This window comes from Scleropages formosus, chromosome 25 (genome assembly GCF_900964775.1).
Source record: "Scleropages formosus chromosome 25, fSclFor1.1, whole genome shotgun sequence".
NCBI lineage: Eukaryota > Metazoa > Chordata > Actinopteri > Osteoglossiformes > Osteoglossidae > Scleropages > Scleropages formosus.
This window is the reverse complement of record NC_041830.1, coordinates 18,012,134-18,027,629: the sequence shown is the minus strand read 5'-3', so window position 1 is coordinate 18,027,629 and position 15,496 is coordinate 18,012,134. Positions and strand designations below refer to the sequence as shown.

At 56.5% G+C, this 15,496-nt stretch overlaps 2 protein-coding genes across 2 annotated transcripts; both read right to left on the bottom strand.

The window, feature by feature from the left end:
- Positions 1-888: 888 nt before the first annotated feature.
- LOC108921385 (epidermal growth factor receptor substrate 15-like 1) lies at positions 889-10,464 on the bottom strand. Its single transcript, XM_029249308.1, has 22 exons — positions 10,309-10,464; positions 9,567-9,608; positions 9,033-9,122; positions 8,896-8,943; positions 8,717-8,812; positions 8,371-8,430; positions 8,136-8,261; positions 8,010-8,069; positions 7,674-7,913; positions 6,553-6,707; positions 6,316-6,472; positions 6,039-6,115; positions 5,285-5,357; positions 5,027-5,188; positions 4,738-4,935; positions 4,488-4,634; positions 4,309-4,387; positions 3,943-4,079; positions 3,818-3,857; positions 3,099-3,163; positions 2,780-2,864; positions 889-1,444 (listed from the first exon to the last, which is right to left on the bottom strand). The coding sequence occupies exons 1-22, from the start codon at positions 10,333-10,335 to the stop codon at positions 1,434-1,436; spliced, it is 2,175 nt and encodes a 724-aa protein (XP_029105141.1). The 5' UTR covers positions 10,336-10,464; the 3' UTR covers positions 889-1,433.
- Positions 10,465-11,734: 1,270 nt separating this feature from the next.
- Positions 11,735-15,005, bottom strand: LOC108921506 (calreticulin-like). The gene is made up of 9 exons (XM_029249309.1): positions 14,785-15,005; positions 14,206-14,307; positions 13,644-13,847; positions 13,417-13,511; positions 13,096-13,305; positions 12,756-12,869; positions 12,464-12,607; positions 12,273-12,365; positions 11,735-12,158 (listed from the first exon to the last, which is right to left on the bottom strand). Exons 1-9 carry the CDS (start codon positions 14,873-14,875, stop codon positions 11,943-11,945), a joined length of 1,269 nt encoding a protein of 422 aa, XP_029105142.1. The 5' UTR covers positions 14,876-15,005; the 3' UTR covers positions 11,735-11,942.
- Between the last annotated feature and the right edge of the window lie 491 nt (positions 15,006-15,496).

Here is a 15,496-nt window from a genome sequence, read left to right as displayed (position 1 = left end):
AACGTTACGTTTCCATAATTACAGAGAGCGCCCGGAGAGCCGTCTGGACAGCGGGTCACGGCACCGTCCAGCCCGGAGTCCGTCTCCAGCGCCGCGGTCGGGGGGCAGCAGGAGGTGAACCTGCAACAGCGCACGTGTTCATAGTAATGGAACATTCCTGTGAAAAGTGTCACACCACACGTGTTACAATAAGGGTCCTGTGGGGTGCGTGTCTCTGTGCGAGCGTGTGTGTGTGTGCGTGTCTCGGCTGGCCTGTCCTCACATCTCTTCTCCACACGCAGTCTACTGAGGGGACCTTTGTCCACAGGTCAAATTCCTCTACAGCCACACATTCCTTCCAGAATATTCCCCGATGACGTTAAGCCACATCAAGACATAAGGGTGTTGATCTGTGTGCGCACGCTGTGTGTCGGCGGCGCCAGGAGAAGGCCGGGAGGGCGTCCATCATCCATCACAGGTGTTCCTCAGTCCTCCTCGCTCCAAAGTCCAGGGTCCCGCGTCTCTTCCTGTGCAGGACATCCCTTTTAGCTCAGCGTCCTCCGGCTACACGCGCACACAACAGAATCCCGGTTTGCTCGGAGGCTCAGCGATGGCTGTGAAGACCAGGCTGAGTGTGATGAGTGTGATGATGTCACTCCGAGACCCCGGTGACGACTGGGGGACCAGCAGGACAACCTGAGTCCCACCCCGACATTAGGGTCCACTGTTGAAGGTGGACACGCCCCTCCTGGGAAAGCAGGAATGTCCAGGTACTGAGCGCCCCCTGCAGGAGGCCAGCAGGCACTGCTCCAGAAAACATGGATAGGCCCCTCAGGGGGTCCACTCTGTGTCCTCCGGGAGGACAGCAAACATCCACACACAGTGTTTAAGACAGTAGAAACAGGGGAGTGCGTGTCTTCTGAGACTTCACTCTACGTTTATTAAGTTTGAAAACATGACAGAAAATCCCAGGACAGTGGAGACAAAACTCCTACTATAATATCACCATTACAGCTTAACTCACAGACGGACAGAAGAAATGGTACACATCTGTGTGTGTGTGTGTGTGTGTGTGTGTGTGTGTGTGTGTGTGTGTGTGTGTGTGTGTGTGTGTGTGTGTGAGAGAGAGAGAGAGAGAGAGAGAGATTTCAATAAGAAGATTCCCCGCATCACTCCACAGACATATATATTTGCTAAATAGTTTTCTTTTTTGTAAAATATGTGCAGATGAACACTGTTAAATGCTGCTACAGAGGAACGGGGGGGCTGCAGCGAAGCGCGCGGCTCCAGGCTCCGCCCCCTGTCCCGTCCACCGCACCTTCCAGTCCCAGCGTGAGACGCAGTGGAATGTGGACCGTCCCCCTGGCAAGCTGTTTGCCGACTGCTGCTCTTCCCCTGAACACACAGGAGGTGTCCAAACGGGGATGTCACGGGGACGTCATGTCCTGTTGGCTTCACTTCCAGCCTGGGGGGGGGGGGGGGGTTGTGATTCAATGTCATAATAAAGTGAAAACTTTAACAAAGAGGAACCCCCCCACCCACCGGAGTATGACATAATCGGAGTTACGGGATGGAACGACGGAACCACAGCCTCCACACGGCTTCATCAGAAGGGGGCTGGGGCACCATCTCACCCATGACCGGGGGGGTGTGGGGGAGTGGGGGGCAGTGGAGGGGGGGTGCTGACCAGGAATGTAAACAGGAAGAGAGCAGCAATGAGGAGAGGAAGTGCAAAAGAGGGACCAAGTGAACATGATGGAGACATGATGATGGCATGATGTTGTGTGACCTGCTGCTCTCGCGCCATCGTTTCCTTTCGTTCTCCTGCCCCGCTGCCATCAGAGTATCTTGTGCCCCTCTAGGCAGCAGAGCAGTTTGGACTCCACCCAGGGTGTGATAAACCACACACACACACACACACACACACCACTACTTCTCAAGCAAGAGAGTTACATGTGAGCAACAGAGGGAAGAGAAAGGCTCAGAGGCACCAGTGTGTGTGTGTGTGTGTGTGTGTGTGAGCGCAGTGTGTTGTTTCTCACAAGGAGCTGCTTCGTGCCACTTGTTGGTGCTTTGCCCACACTGTGACCGCAGTGCTTGGGTCACAAGGTCGCCTGCAGGGACCGCAATGCACACGCGTGCTGACGAGAGACTAAACGTGGTCGCCGGGTTTGGCAGCGTGGGAGAGGAGTGCGGCGGTAGGAAGGTGACAACCGCAACTCGGGTTCATCGTGGGGACGGGGACTGCAGGGTCATCGGCTGGACGTTTGGTTCACACGCAGAGAAACCTCGGCTTCCGAACCCACGGTCAAGGGTTCGAGGCGTCCTCGAGGCTCTAGTACAGAGCATTACAGCATTGCAGAGCGAGAGCAAAGGTCCCGTCTGCCAGCTGCTGCGAGCTTTGTTCGCACTGCCCGTACACACACACACACACACACACACACACACACACACACACACACACACACACACACGCACGCACGCACGCACAGGGCCCACTTGTTGATCTCGCTGCGTGAGTGAAGATGGTAGAGATGCAGCCCTATCTGAACCCACACGCCTTTCCTGTTTACAGCTTTCGAGTGAAACTGCAGCGTGTTTCTTGGGCGTCGGCCTCTCGTCCCAAAGGGGGCACGGGGTGAGGGTGGGGGTTGGGGGGGTGAGCGCCAAGGCACCCGAGACCACAGATCTCCTCACCTGCAACCAGCAGCTTGCCAAATCATCTGGCCACACCAACCATCAAATTACCTGGCCACACCCACCAATTCACACGGCCCCGCCCGCCGAATCGAGGACTTACTGCTGGGTGGGGCGGGTCTGGGGGGCGGCCCCTTCTTGGGGGGCAGAACCAGGCTTTGGGGCCTCTTGCCGAGGGGTTTGTCTCCCTGGGGAACCATGAACAACAAAGTGTATCCAGAGGTTCAGCCTCAAGAGGACAGCAGGTGGCACAGTGGTTACAGGTAGAGTAAACTGGTAGAGTAAAAATGAGGCTGCAGCCCTATGGGTGACTAAATCAGTGTAAGAAGCTCCGGAGATTAAATGAATAAGAAAAACAGAGGGGGAGGTCATTCCAGGCAGAGGATTTGAGGGTCAAAGGTCACTGGTGAACCTTTCTGTACCTTTGGGACGCGGCTGAAGTTGGTGGAGCTGCTGCTTCTAAAGGATTCATGAGTCGCGAACGGGTCTGAAACAGAGCACAACATGACCTGGTGAGCACGCACACACACACACACACACACACACACACACACACACACAAAGAGCGGCGGGACGCTCGGCCCATGGGGACACATGGTCTCCGGTCCTTTGACGTTCCCTGTGCTGTCGTGTGTGTGTATGTGTGTCCTGGGGGCACAGTGTCTTTCTAGATGTGTCCTGCTGAGTCAGCTAAGGAGAGCAATGACTTTCCCATCATCTCACAGTTTCCACAGAGAAACTACGGTAAAACAGGAAGGAACGACCGCGGTGTTAACGGAGCCGCTGTCTGTGCAGCTTGTGAGTCGAACCCGGCGCTATGACTCCCGCGCCACGGCAAGGGCGCAGCCCGAGGGCACCCTCACCCCCCGCCCTCCATTTACACCGCAGTGCTCCCACACTGGGCACCGTGCTATAAATAGAGCTCCGACAGGGGAAAGTAAGGGACCACCTTCTTGAAATAGTAGCAATGACATCACTTCCTGTCAGAGCGCAGGTTTCGGCACAGAAGGAAAAGAAAGAAGAGGATGCCTGAAAGCGACTCTGTTTCCACTTAGCATCATTAACACAGCGGCGTCGAAGCCTGACTCCGCCCGCCCGAAAGCCGGGGATCCACAAGGTGAGACCTCCAGGTGAGACGTACCTGCGGTTGCCGTGGAAACACCTCCACCGAAGACAGTGACCTGGAAGAAAGAGAGAGGCGGAGTCACCAGCAGAGCTGTGGACGCACCCACCGGCCGGAGAGGCAGGGTCCTCCACCTGCGTTACCGTGGAGACTGAAGCGCTTCTCCCAAAGCGGTCCGGGGTGGAGAATGGCTCCGTGGTATCCAGCTTGCCAAAGAAGTCCTTCGCCGTGGACGTCCTGAAGGGGTCGCTGCCTTTGAACGGGTCGTCCCCAAACGCATCTGGGCAGAGAGAGAAGTGTGAGGACCAGGGCTCCGGCGGAGGGCCACGAGCCCTAACTTTGGGCCCTTGACACAAGGCCCTGGAGCTCAGAGTGCAGCACAGTTCAAACTTCTCGGAAGGTTGCTGGTTTGAGACCCGGGAAGGGCCGTGCTCTTGTAGCCTTAACATTCGCATATTTAAGGCGTCACCAGTAAGTAGACGGTGTCTCCAGAGGGTGGCGCCGAGCACCTTCGAACGGGTCGGACTTGAAGGGGTCCTCCGTTTGGAAGGGGTCAGAGGTCAAATCTTTGGTTCCAAAGGGGTCGTGCTGTGGACAGAGTTGGGCGTTTACCTCACGTGGAGCCTCGCTCATGCACACATGCACGCACGCACAAGCGCACGCACACACACGGCGCAGGTGTGTTCACCGAGGCGACGAGGTCGCTGTCCAGGCTCAGCTCTTCCAGGGCGGCCGTGTTGCCGCGATCGGCGTCGTTCAGGATGCTGCCGTACCTCTCGATGCTCCGACTCGTCTCCTCCTGTCGCTGCTGGATGCGGGACAGGTTCTTCCGCACCTGCACTCTCACACACACACACACACACACACACACACATGCATTGGGGTGAGGCCGCGCCCGGGCCACGCTCCCCCACAACCACACCCCCGACTAGCCTCACCTCGTCGATCGCGTCCTGCGTGACCCTCAGGGAGCCGTTCGTCGTCTCCAGGCGCGCCCGTCCCGAGCGCACGCTCTGCTCCAGCCGCGCCTCCTCCCGCTGCAGGAGCTCCAGCTCCGCCCTGGCCCGCTCCAGCTCCGCCTCCTGCCCCCGTAGCTCCGCCTCCTGAGACCGGATCTGGCTGTGGAGCGAGGAGACCTGGGCGGAGCCAGGAGAGGCGCGGTCACACGGGCCGGCGGAGGCACCTTCTCCGGCGGAAACGGTGCAGGTGACGCACACCCCCGCTGACCGTGCGGGACTCCTCCTGGACCTTCTCCCTGACGTCGCTCAGCATGGCCTCCAGCTTGGCCTTCTGCTCGTTCATCTCGTCGAGCCGCTCCTGGGCGTCCCGCTTCTGGGCCTCGAGCTGCCGCAGACCTCCGGCCTCCCGCTCCAGGTCCTCCTGCGCCTCCTGCGCGGCAGCGCGAGGACGGCCGTGAGCGTCTCTCGCCCCCCCGCCCCCGGCCCCTCACGCCCCCGCGGGACGGCTCCGCTCGGCTCGACTCACCTGCACTTTCCTCGACTTGAGCCGCAGCGCCTCCTGCTGGTCTCGGACCTCCTGCGCCAGCAGCAATTTCTCCCTGCGGAAGAAAACGCAGCACCATCTGAGGGGGTTAAACACACAGGACCGAATGTAGGACTAAACAAAAGAGGACTAAATACGGGACCGAATACGGGACTAAATATGGGACTAGATACGGGACTAAACAAACCGACAGCGAACACCACTTATATTTCCCAAATCGGACTGTTTTCACATTAAGAAAGAAACAGGGAAACACACACACACACACACACACACACACACACACACACACACACACACACACACACACACACACACATTTTCAGAACCGCTTGTCCCATACGGGGTCGCGGGGAACCGGAGCCTAACCCGGCAACTCAGGGCGTAAGGCCGGAGGGGGAAGGGGACACACCCAGGACGGGACGCCAGTCCATCGCAAGGCACCCCAAGCGGGACTCGAACCCCAGACCCACCGGAGAGCAGGACTGCGGTCCAACCCACTGCGCCACCGCACCCCCCAACAGGGAAACATTTTTATTCCATTTCAAACCTCGTTTGACTTGATCGTATACAACGAGTTGGGCTGCTGAAGTTGGACTCAGATGATAAATGCCGAGACATGAGAAAGGGGGGAAACGGCAGAAATACGAGCCCTGAACCGCTTCGCCTGCACGCTGGGCTTAGAGCGCCCCCCAGAGGGCACCGGGTCTTCCTGCGCCCCCGGCGGCTACGGTACCTCTGGAGCTCTGCGATCTCCCGGCCGATGTCGTCCAGCTCCTCGATCCCGGTCAGCTCCGTGGACCTCACGCCGTCCTGCAAGGTGGGACATGGAGACGCACATGGGGACGCTCCAGGTTCACCGTGTCCCACATATTCTGAACGCATGTCTCTCTCACACACACACACACCAGGGGGCAGAACCACATTTCGCACAGGCTGTGCAGAGGAGAACGAGAGGCGGAAGAGCAACAAAGGCAAAGGGGCAGTCGCGTCTCCATCCGCGCGGTACTTACGGTCAAACGGGAGCCCCTTTCCGACGGGGGCACCATGTCGGGCGAGAGGGTCTGAGGGGGGTCCGCCCCGTGGCGGACCTTCTGTTGGACCAGGTGCATGGCCAGGGAGAACTGCTCCTTGGTGAGCTGGCCCACCTGCCGGGTGTCGGACAGAGCCCTTCGGGGACACGGAGGTCAGGGCGTCCAGACACACACACAGACACACGCACACGCACACGCACACACTCCTGCCCTCACCAGATGTGTGCCAGCAGGCTTTGCGGGAGCCCCGACCGCATGAAGATCTCCTTCACTTGGGTGCCGCTGACCAGGCCGTCCAGGTCCGTGTCGGTCTGCAGGAAGAGGTCGTCGTAGCGACTCCTGTCGGCAGCGGGAATCACCCAACTGACCGCCTGCACGTGGACATGGACACACAGACCCACAGCCGCACCTTTAGCGTGAGATGCACGAAGAGCACATTAGAACTCATTCGGACGATCGTCCTCTTACTGAACGCCGGCTGCTCAGCGTTTGGACGCAGCTGGGACCCCGAGGCTGTTCTTAACTCCATTTGTTCACAACTCCGACGCCAAACTCAATACGTTCATTTATTCACCGCTTATGTTGCGCAAAACCTCATTTAAAGCTATAGCTGCATCCGTGAGACTTTTTTCCATTATTCCACAGCACTCGTCCACAACGTGGACGGAGGAGCCGTCCGTCACAGAGCTGTTACTTCACTTTTCTCTCTTTCATTAGCCCGAAACGACGTTACAATTAAAAGTCATTTGAAGGGACCGAAGATCGGAAATGCGTCGTGTCCACAAACCGCTGTTCCTCAACCGGTTCCTGATCGCAGACACCAAGGAAGCGCAGAGCGGAGCGGCGAACACTGTGGCAGTGGGTTGAACGAAGGCGGCTCCACGCTGCCGCTCTGTTTGTGAGCTCTTTACTGCCCCCTATTGGGCCGCACCGTAAACGCAGCACAGGGGAACTTTCTCAGAGAAGACAAGGGAGGAAAATGCTGAAGAAAAGGGAGGAAAATGGAAGAAATCTTTGAAAGTTGGCGACTCAAACGTTTGAGTGTAACAGGTTTAAAGAGGGAGAAACAGACTTTAAAAGTGCACAGAGTTCCTGCCTTTAAACACGTTTGGCTCATTATTCCCCTGAACCGTGTCGAGGTGAACGAAGCCAAAGACACGCCGGTCCGATGTGGACGGATGGAGACGGGAAATATGGGTGTGGTGAAAGCAGGAGCCTGAAGGGCCGGTCCTCCCTCTCAAAGGACCGCTTTCCGTCCCTCACGGCTCCAAAGCTGTCCAACTGGATGGACGGCATGTTTGGCGGCTGAGCAGGGCGGGTGAGGTGAGACGCGGGACCTGCGGGGCCGGCGGGGGCTCGGGGGAGAGACTCCTGGAGCTGGGGAGCGAGTCCGCGATGACCAGCGGGGGGCTCCAGCGGAGGCTGTCCTTTGGGGGCGGGGCGCTGGACGGAAGAACGGCCACAGATCCAGGAAGGACAGCCCCGCTCTTCTTCCTCTTGGAGGGGGGGACGAGGGAAGCGGGCAGGCTGGGGGGCAGCACCTCCTGTTCCAGGCTGGAGTGCACTAGGTGCATGGCCTTGTGGGAAACGAGAGGGCGGAGTGATCACAGCGGTGGGACAAGGGTTCAGGGACACAACTCACACAGAGCGGTGCAGCAGATGGACATACTTACCACCGCAAACTCGTCTCTGTCCAGGTGTCCATCCTGGTCAATGTCACTGAGTTCCCACACCTGCAAGAGAGGATGACAGGGTGAGCGTCCAGTCGGGCGTCCAGTCGGGCGTCCAGTCGGGCTCACCTTTCCCAGGACGTCCCGGGGCAGGTTGGATTTGAGCAGCATGGGTTTGACCTGGTCCCCCGAGAGGAGCCCGTTGACCGGGGAAAGGCTGTCGAAAACACCGTCAAACTTCAGCTTCTCCTTCGCCTGCGAGACAGGGACAAAAGCAGGTGTTGGTCAAACATGGACGTCCTACATGCTCCTGTCTCAACGTTCACCTGGACAGCCGGGAACTGGGAACAGGGTAAATCCTCACCGTCACGGCCCAGGGGGCACTGCCTGAAGGGGGCGCTGTGCTCGGAGATGGAGTGTCCCTCTGCAAGACAAGTCCCAGCACACATATCAGCTTCCTCTTGCTATTTGCTATTTGAATGTCATTTCTATAGATGCTGCTGGAGGGATGTGAACCAGCAACATGGTGGTGTCACGCAGGTAAGCTGTGTGTCCATAGTCCTGTGTGTGTGTGTCTCAACTCGTTGTCCGTTGTGGACGCACTTTATTTACTCGGAGCCGCACGGCACTTTGGGGAAGAGCGTCTGCTGAAAGAATGAACGAGTGAAAGCCCATGCGAATGAGCAGCGCTCTGGGGTTCGAGGACTCACGAAGGTGGGCGGAGCCAGCGGCACTTCCAGGCTGCTCAAGCTGACCTCATGGCCGCTCTGGGCAGCTGCCACCAGCCTCAGTGCCAGGAAGAAACCCTGGGGAGAGAGACAGCAGGAGACTCAGGAACCAGGAGGCCCAAATCTGGCCCAAGCCCGCGTCCAGAGGGGTCCCGCCCTACCTGCTCGTCCAGAAATCCCATCCCGTCCGGGTCGGCAAGGTCCCAGATCTGTGGGAAGGGAGGGACATTGAGCTGGTTATTCCAGGTGACCTTCTGGAGGCCAGAATGTCTCAGAGAGGGCGGAGCAGCAGTCCCACCTGTCTTAAGGTGGAGTCCGGAAGGCCTGACTTCTTCAGGAAGTCCACTGCCTCCTCGGGCCCTACACTTCCTGTGTTCAGGGGGTCCACCTGCAGGGGGCGACAAAGCACACAGAGCGTCTCCCTGTGTCCGGGTGCAAGTGACCTAACCCTAAGCTCGGTAAGGGAGGGAGTGCCACGCAGCTGCAGTCTGTCTCGGTGCATAAACAAGGATGTGAACCCCTCCCGAAGGGGGTGCGGTGGCGCAGTGGGTTGGACCGCAGTCCTGCTCTCCGGTGGGTCTGGGGCTCGAGTCCCACTTGGGGTGCCTTGTGACGGACTGGCGTCCCGTCCTGGGTGTGTCCCCTCCCCCTCCGGCCTTACGCTCTGTGTTACCGGGTAGGCTCCGGTTCTCCGCGACCCAGTATGGGACAAGCGGTTCTGAAAATGTGTGTGTGTGTGTGTGTGTGTGTGTGTGTGAACCCCTCCCCTGCACTGTGTGTGTGTTTGTGTGTGTGTGACATAGAGAGAGCGAGAGCAGGCTCCTCATCCTACCTGTTGGTAGTACTTTTCATACACGGCGTTTCCTCCGGACAGCTGCAGGGAGGACATGTGTGACACAGTGAGAGAGGAATCACAGCGTCTCACTCACTCACTCACTCACTCACACAGAGTCGAGATATTTGCCACTAAACTGGTAGACATTTCCAACCAGAAGAACAGGTATGAGGAACATTCCTTTTACTGCTGTGTGGGGGAACATGTCACTCCTCGCGCACGCGCACACACACACACACACACACACACACACACACACCAAGAGCCGTGCTGGTCTAGGGTCCAACCAGAGCCTCTCCTACCTGTGAGTCGCGGAGGGAAAACCCGAGTTGTTACACAACAGGGTACATTTTTACTGTACCAATTCAAAGTAAGTAGCCTGATCGAGGATCTGGGATTCGAACCCATTCGTCCTCCGAGTGCAAGTGCTGCACCAGGTGCCGGGCTGTGTCATATTTCACTCTTACATGAAGTAACACTGACCGTATTACATGATCGGGCGTAAAGTGTGTCCGGTTCGCGGCGATTTCATCAATAATCCCGATGGCGACAAGAGTCTGAAGAGAGGGAGCAAGCGCGTGCCACCGACCTATTGATCATCATCATCATGTCACCGATCCTAGACTACTGTAGTGTAGTACTGGTTGGTTCGGGACACGAATGGATACAAAAGCCCCACAAACGACACCTTCTTCTGACTGTTCTGTCGCTCCGCTCACGGACACGGACGGGTCGGTACCTGGGAGACGGACGGGAACGCGCTCATCTCTGTCCCCGGCGGCAGCGGCCACGCGCAGCAGCGCCGAATCGAACGAATGTGCCGGGATGAGCGCGTCCGCGCGCACTTTTACCGACACACCTGCGCAGACACACCCCTGTCTCTTTATCCTGTGCAGTTCGCGCAAACACCACGCAGCGCTTTCGAAAGTTTCGTTACTGCGCACATCACGCAGCTCGAGGACACGTGACGAGGTCGGGACAGCGAGTGTGAGTGAGACGCACCTCTCTGGACACCAGACCAAACCATGTCGAGCCTCGGACCGACCCACTGTACAGCTGCGTACTTTTTACTCCACTGAACTGAAGTAAGCGCCTGCATGGAAGGGGCAGCTGATCGCCTGGTGCTTAGAGGCGCTCTTTAGGAACCGAGGTCGCAGGTTCGAGTCCCACCTCCACCTGGGGTGCCCTTGAGCAGCTCTATAAATGGTACATGGTGTAAGTGGCTCTGGGGGAAATCGTCAGCTAAAGAAATGAGTGTAAAGTCATTTCAGCGGGAGGGGTCTTGACCCTGGGACCTTCAGATCGCACCCTTAACCACTCTGCTCCCCCCTGGCCTGTAGGTTTGGCAGTAGGACTCAAACCTGTGACCTCAGCCAGTTCTGCAGGGTCTCCATTCAGCGATACTGTGGTGGGGAGAAGGGGGAGCAGCGGTAATAACGTGGTACTGTACTGTGCGCTCCTTCCCGTCTCCCCGTGAGCAGAGTACAAAACGATCCCCTGAAGTACAATTGAAGGTGTCAGATGTCATGGACATTTATGCACGAGTTGTACAGTAGGAGGACAAAAGGAGAAGGCCACTTGGCCTTCAGAAACATGTTTAATAAAACTTTTTTCTTCATCGCCACTCGTGCTGCGAGGAGAAGGTGTAACTGCGGGGACCACAAGGTGAAGACCCTGCACTCTAGTGTCCGTCTCTCTCACACACACACCTTTAAAGTCCTCTTAACACACCAATAACTAGAGTGTCTTTCACTATGTCTCCCTTGATGGAAATGTTGCAGACAAGCTACATGTAGAAACACCACGGCCTGTAAAACCTCGACACTGGAACTCCTCCGAGGTGTGTGGGTGGGTCTCGGTTCCTCATCGCCTTCTGTATTTCAGGTGACCTTTTCAAGCACTTTTGTCAAAGGAAAAACCATGTCAAATAATAAGCTTCTTTTAATATCCAACAAAAGAACCTTTTTTCCACTGTTTCCATTGAACACATTCATAAAATAATCTTTCCACAGACAGGAAACATACAATCATGGGCATAACAAAAAAAAAAAAAAAAAAAAAAAAACCCCACACACACCTCATGCACACACGGAATGACAGCCATTACAACTCACACCCCCCCTGCACCTGGTGTATAGGGGCTGGGTAGGGGATTAATTTTTTTTTTTAAGATCCCTCAAGCAAGCACCATTCCCTTTCTTCACCTGCGCGCGCGCGCGCGCACACACACACACACACACACACACACACACACAGTTCCTGAAAATAATAATCAACAGTTCAAGTCTACTGGTGGCTCTGGAAGTGGGGCCCTGCAGGGAGCGTCTCCCAGCAAGGGACTGGCCGATGGACTCGGTCCTGGACTGGATCCCCTCAGAGCTCATCCTTCGTTGGAACCGCCTCGTCCTCCTCCCCTTCCTCTGGGCTGCGAGTGTCACCAGCCTCCTCATCCTCCTCCTCCTCATCCTCCTCCTCTTCATCCTCCTCCTCATGTTCGGCACCATCCTCCGCCTCCTGCTCTTTGCTCTTCTCTTCCTCCTCTTTGCGTTTCTGCTCCTCTTGCTCCTCCTTCATTTTCTTCTCTGGTTCCTGTTTTTTCCCCCAGGAAAAACAAACACCCATGGTGTCACACTCATGGGGTGGCACACACGCACACACGTTTGCCCTCGGAGGAAGAGCAAGGCTGCTGTCTGGCTCACCCACCTTTGTGGCTCCCCAGGTCTCAGCTCCGAAATCTGCCGCCAGCTTCTCGTCATCCGTGATTAGGAAATTGTCAAATATGGTTCCTGATTTCACCTGTGTGCCGCAAAGGGAAAAGCAACGTGAATTATAAGGGAATGCCCTTACATCGAGAGGTCCAACCAGTACAGCCCAGCGTTACCACGGAAACGCACCTGCCACAGGTCAAGCCCCAGGACGCCGATGTTGTCGTACTTGTAGATGGTCGAGTCGGCCGTGTACTCAGGGTTGTCGATCTCTGGGTGGACCCACACCCCTTTGTAGCTGGGGTTGTCGATCTGCTTCGGTTTCCACTCCCCCTGCAAGAGGACAGAACTGCTGGCTTAGCCCCCTTCCTGCCAGCAGGTGGCGCAGCACTCGAGACCTCATGCATGTACTGTGCATCCGACAAGTATTGCTCCTATTCTATCGCTGCTGCCCTCACTCAAACCCTGCCCTCTGGCCCACCTTGTACTCAGGGTTGGGAATCATGGGCGGCTCCCACTCTCCATCCATGTCCTCATCCCAGTCATCAGGCTTCTTGGCATCGGGGTCTGGAATGTTCTCTGGTTTATCCCAATCCTGGAAAGATGACAACATGGGTCAGGGGAGTGCCACTGCATCCAGGCAAAGACCAAGAGCGGTGAATTCATCAGTGATCCATCCAGTCCTGGTGCTGTACACGAACCTTCACGGCAGCACTTTACTGTCTGCGCCCAGCCACACCCCTTACTGTACAGTAAGGAAGGCAACGGGGTGATGCTGCACAAGAAGTGGAGAAAAAGGAGTCGCAGGGAGTGGGACACACCTCTGGTTTGGTGTCCTCGGGGTCGTCGATTTTGGCTCGGTCATCCCAGTCTTCGGGCTTCTTCGCCTCCGGGTCTTTGATCTTCTTCGGGGGAAGGAAGTCCCAGTCCTCCTCCAGGGTGCCCGACTCCACCTTCTCGTTGTCGATCTTGACCTCATACGTCTGGTCGGGTCGCAGGATCAGGGTATACAGGTGGGTGAGCTCGTCGTCCTGCCAAGAGGAACCACACGGAGATCATTAGGACCCGGCCCAGGGTCCACAGGGTTGTTTCTGCAGCAGCGTCCCCTCCACCCACCCAGAGGGCAGGGCTCCACTACTTGCCTTGCACTTAATCTCTTTCTTGATGAGATGGTTCTTGCCTTTGTAGTTGAGGATAACATGGACCTTTTTGGTGCTGTATCCACAAATGTCAGGACCTGTGAGACCACAGCGAGGGCGAACGATGAGAAATTAGGTCCTTCGCTCACCTCAGGAGACATCCCAGAATGGTGGGCTTTAGAAACCTACAAAGGCAAAGTGTTCAAGGAGCAGGTGCTGCAGGGACCCACCGAACATGATGTAGTACTGCGAGTCGCCGTGCACGTCTGCCTGCTCCAGGTCCGTCGGGAAGAGCTTGATGTACCCCCCACCGCAGTCGATCTTCTGCTCATGCTTCACGGTGAACTGCACCACCAGTGTTTTTCCCTCATTGCTGAAGGGCTCAAAGCGGGAAGACAGGGCATAGAAACGTGCATCCTGGCTGGTCTGCAGACCTAGGGTGGCAAGCACAAAACGGACATCAGCGCGTGCACACGCGCGCACAGAGCACAACACTTTCCAGATGAGCAAAGTGCCGAGGTTCAGCAGGAAGTGCCGAACAGCAAAGCGAAGGGGGATGTGCGAGAGGCATGCTCCACACGTGTCACATTGGCGCTCTCTATGGCTGCAGGAGGTCAGACCCGTTTCATTTAGTTTGTTAACAAAACCTGTCGTTCGACGGTCCGTTTAACCCTCCTCGTACACACATAGGACAAAGGGGGTTATTTCCCCCTCCGTCTTTGAGACGAACGACCGTTTGCATTGCAACTCGGCTATGCAAAGAAGTACGAGCCAACGCAAAGCCAGCCTCACCTTGGTCCTTCTCAGCATCCCCGTAGAACTTGCCAGCGGTCAGTTTCCACTCTCCGTAGTCGGACTTGTGCTTGGACTCGGTCCAGCGGCTCTTCCACGCTTCTGGAAGTATGTGTGTGGGGGGGAGGAAGAGGGAGGAAGGTGGAAGGGAGACAGACAGACAGACAGACACGTGAGTGTCACGTGACCAGGGGAGGACAGGATTTACCGTAGATACGCACCCGAGCACGTCCCGTAAGAACTTAACTATTTACTGAAACACTTGACGATCCCTCAAACGTGTCAATGTGAAAGAGGAGCTGGAGAACGAGGACTTCTTACCCTGCTGCACGAACATCCACAGATGATCTACACACTCACACAACAGTCGCAGCAGGCGCTCCTGCAGTCATTTAAAGACGTATAATAATAATAATAATAAGAGATGCCTTCGGAAAAGACTGACTATGACTCGTTGACGACGGAACGAAGCGCTCCTCTCCGCGCGAGACACACACGGGCCGGCACGCGCGGTCGGCAGGGGACAGGGCAGCGCGAGGGCGAGCGCAAGAAGAGACGCGAGAAAGAAACGAGTCTCACCTCCGTCGAGAAACTGCTCCTTGAAGTACACGGTGCCCTGGACAGCCAAAGAGCCTGCAAAAAGGACCAAGAGCACAGCGGACACCCGCATTTCGGCCTTTTTCGCACTCTTAGAGCTACAAAGTGACACAAGCCAAGAAATCTGACGAAGAGAAGATGTTAAGACCGCTCGATGAGGGGATTCCTAGGTTTTATCGCCTCACAGATGGCCGCTTCTGATTGGACAAGCGCCTGACCAATGAGAGGAGACCACGAGGTACTCACAGGAAGTGTGACGCCACCGAATCGCGAGCGCCCCAGGGCGCGAAAATTGCCCTCCAGTGATGAACCGCTCTGAGATCAGTGGGAGGAGCTCTCCGCGTTCACTGCCCTCCTTAACAGCCCTGCCACTGTACCAACCACCGGTCTGAGATCAGTGGGCGGAGCCCTCTGCGTTTAACGCCTCTCAGTAATCCTGTCCGCTTTACGATTTCAGTCCGATGGTTTGGGCTCAAGGAGGCGTATGTGCACGAAGTCTGGCCGAAACTGTAACAAACACATTGTAATAATGGTATTATGAGAACCCCCCTCCGAACTTTCAGGTGCAGTTATTGTGTCCCGGCAGTAGCTAAACCAGCACTTTATTATACTACCTAGGGGAAAGGTCCGACTCGAAAATGTGTTAAGCCTCCTGTGTTTGCCCTGTGCGGTTGAGTTGGGCATCAATGTTCCT

Coding starts and splice junctions, on each gene's coding strand:
- LOC108921385 (XM_029249308.1), bottom strand. CDS start 10,335: ATGAGCGCGTTCCCGTCCGTCTCCCAG. Junction 8,813..8,895: donor TGGGATTTCTGGACGAGCAG/GTAGGGCGGGAC, acceptor CTCTCTCCCCAG/GGTTTCTTCCTGGCACTGAG. Junction 4,936..5,026: donor TCCAGGAGGAGTCCCGCACG/GTCAGCGGGGGT, acceptor GGCTCCGCCCAG/GTCTCCTCGCTCCACAGCCA.
- LOC108921506 (XM_029249309.1), bottom strand. CDS start 14,875: ATGCGGGTGTCCGCTGTGCTCTTGGTCCTTTTTGCAGGCTCTTTGGCT. Junction 12,870..13,095: donor CCGAGGACACCAAACCAGAG/GTGTGTCCCACT, acceptor TCATCTTTCCAG/GATTGGGATAAACCAGAGAA. Junction 12,608..12,755: donor TTCCCAACCCTGAGTACAAG/GTGGGCCAGAGG, acceptor GTCCTCTTGCAG/GGGGAGTGGAAACCGAAGCA.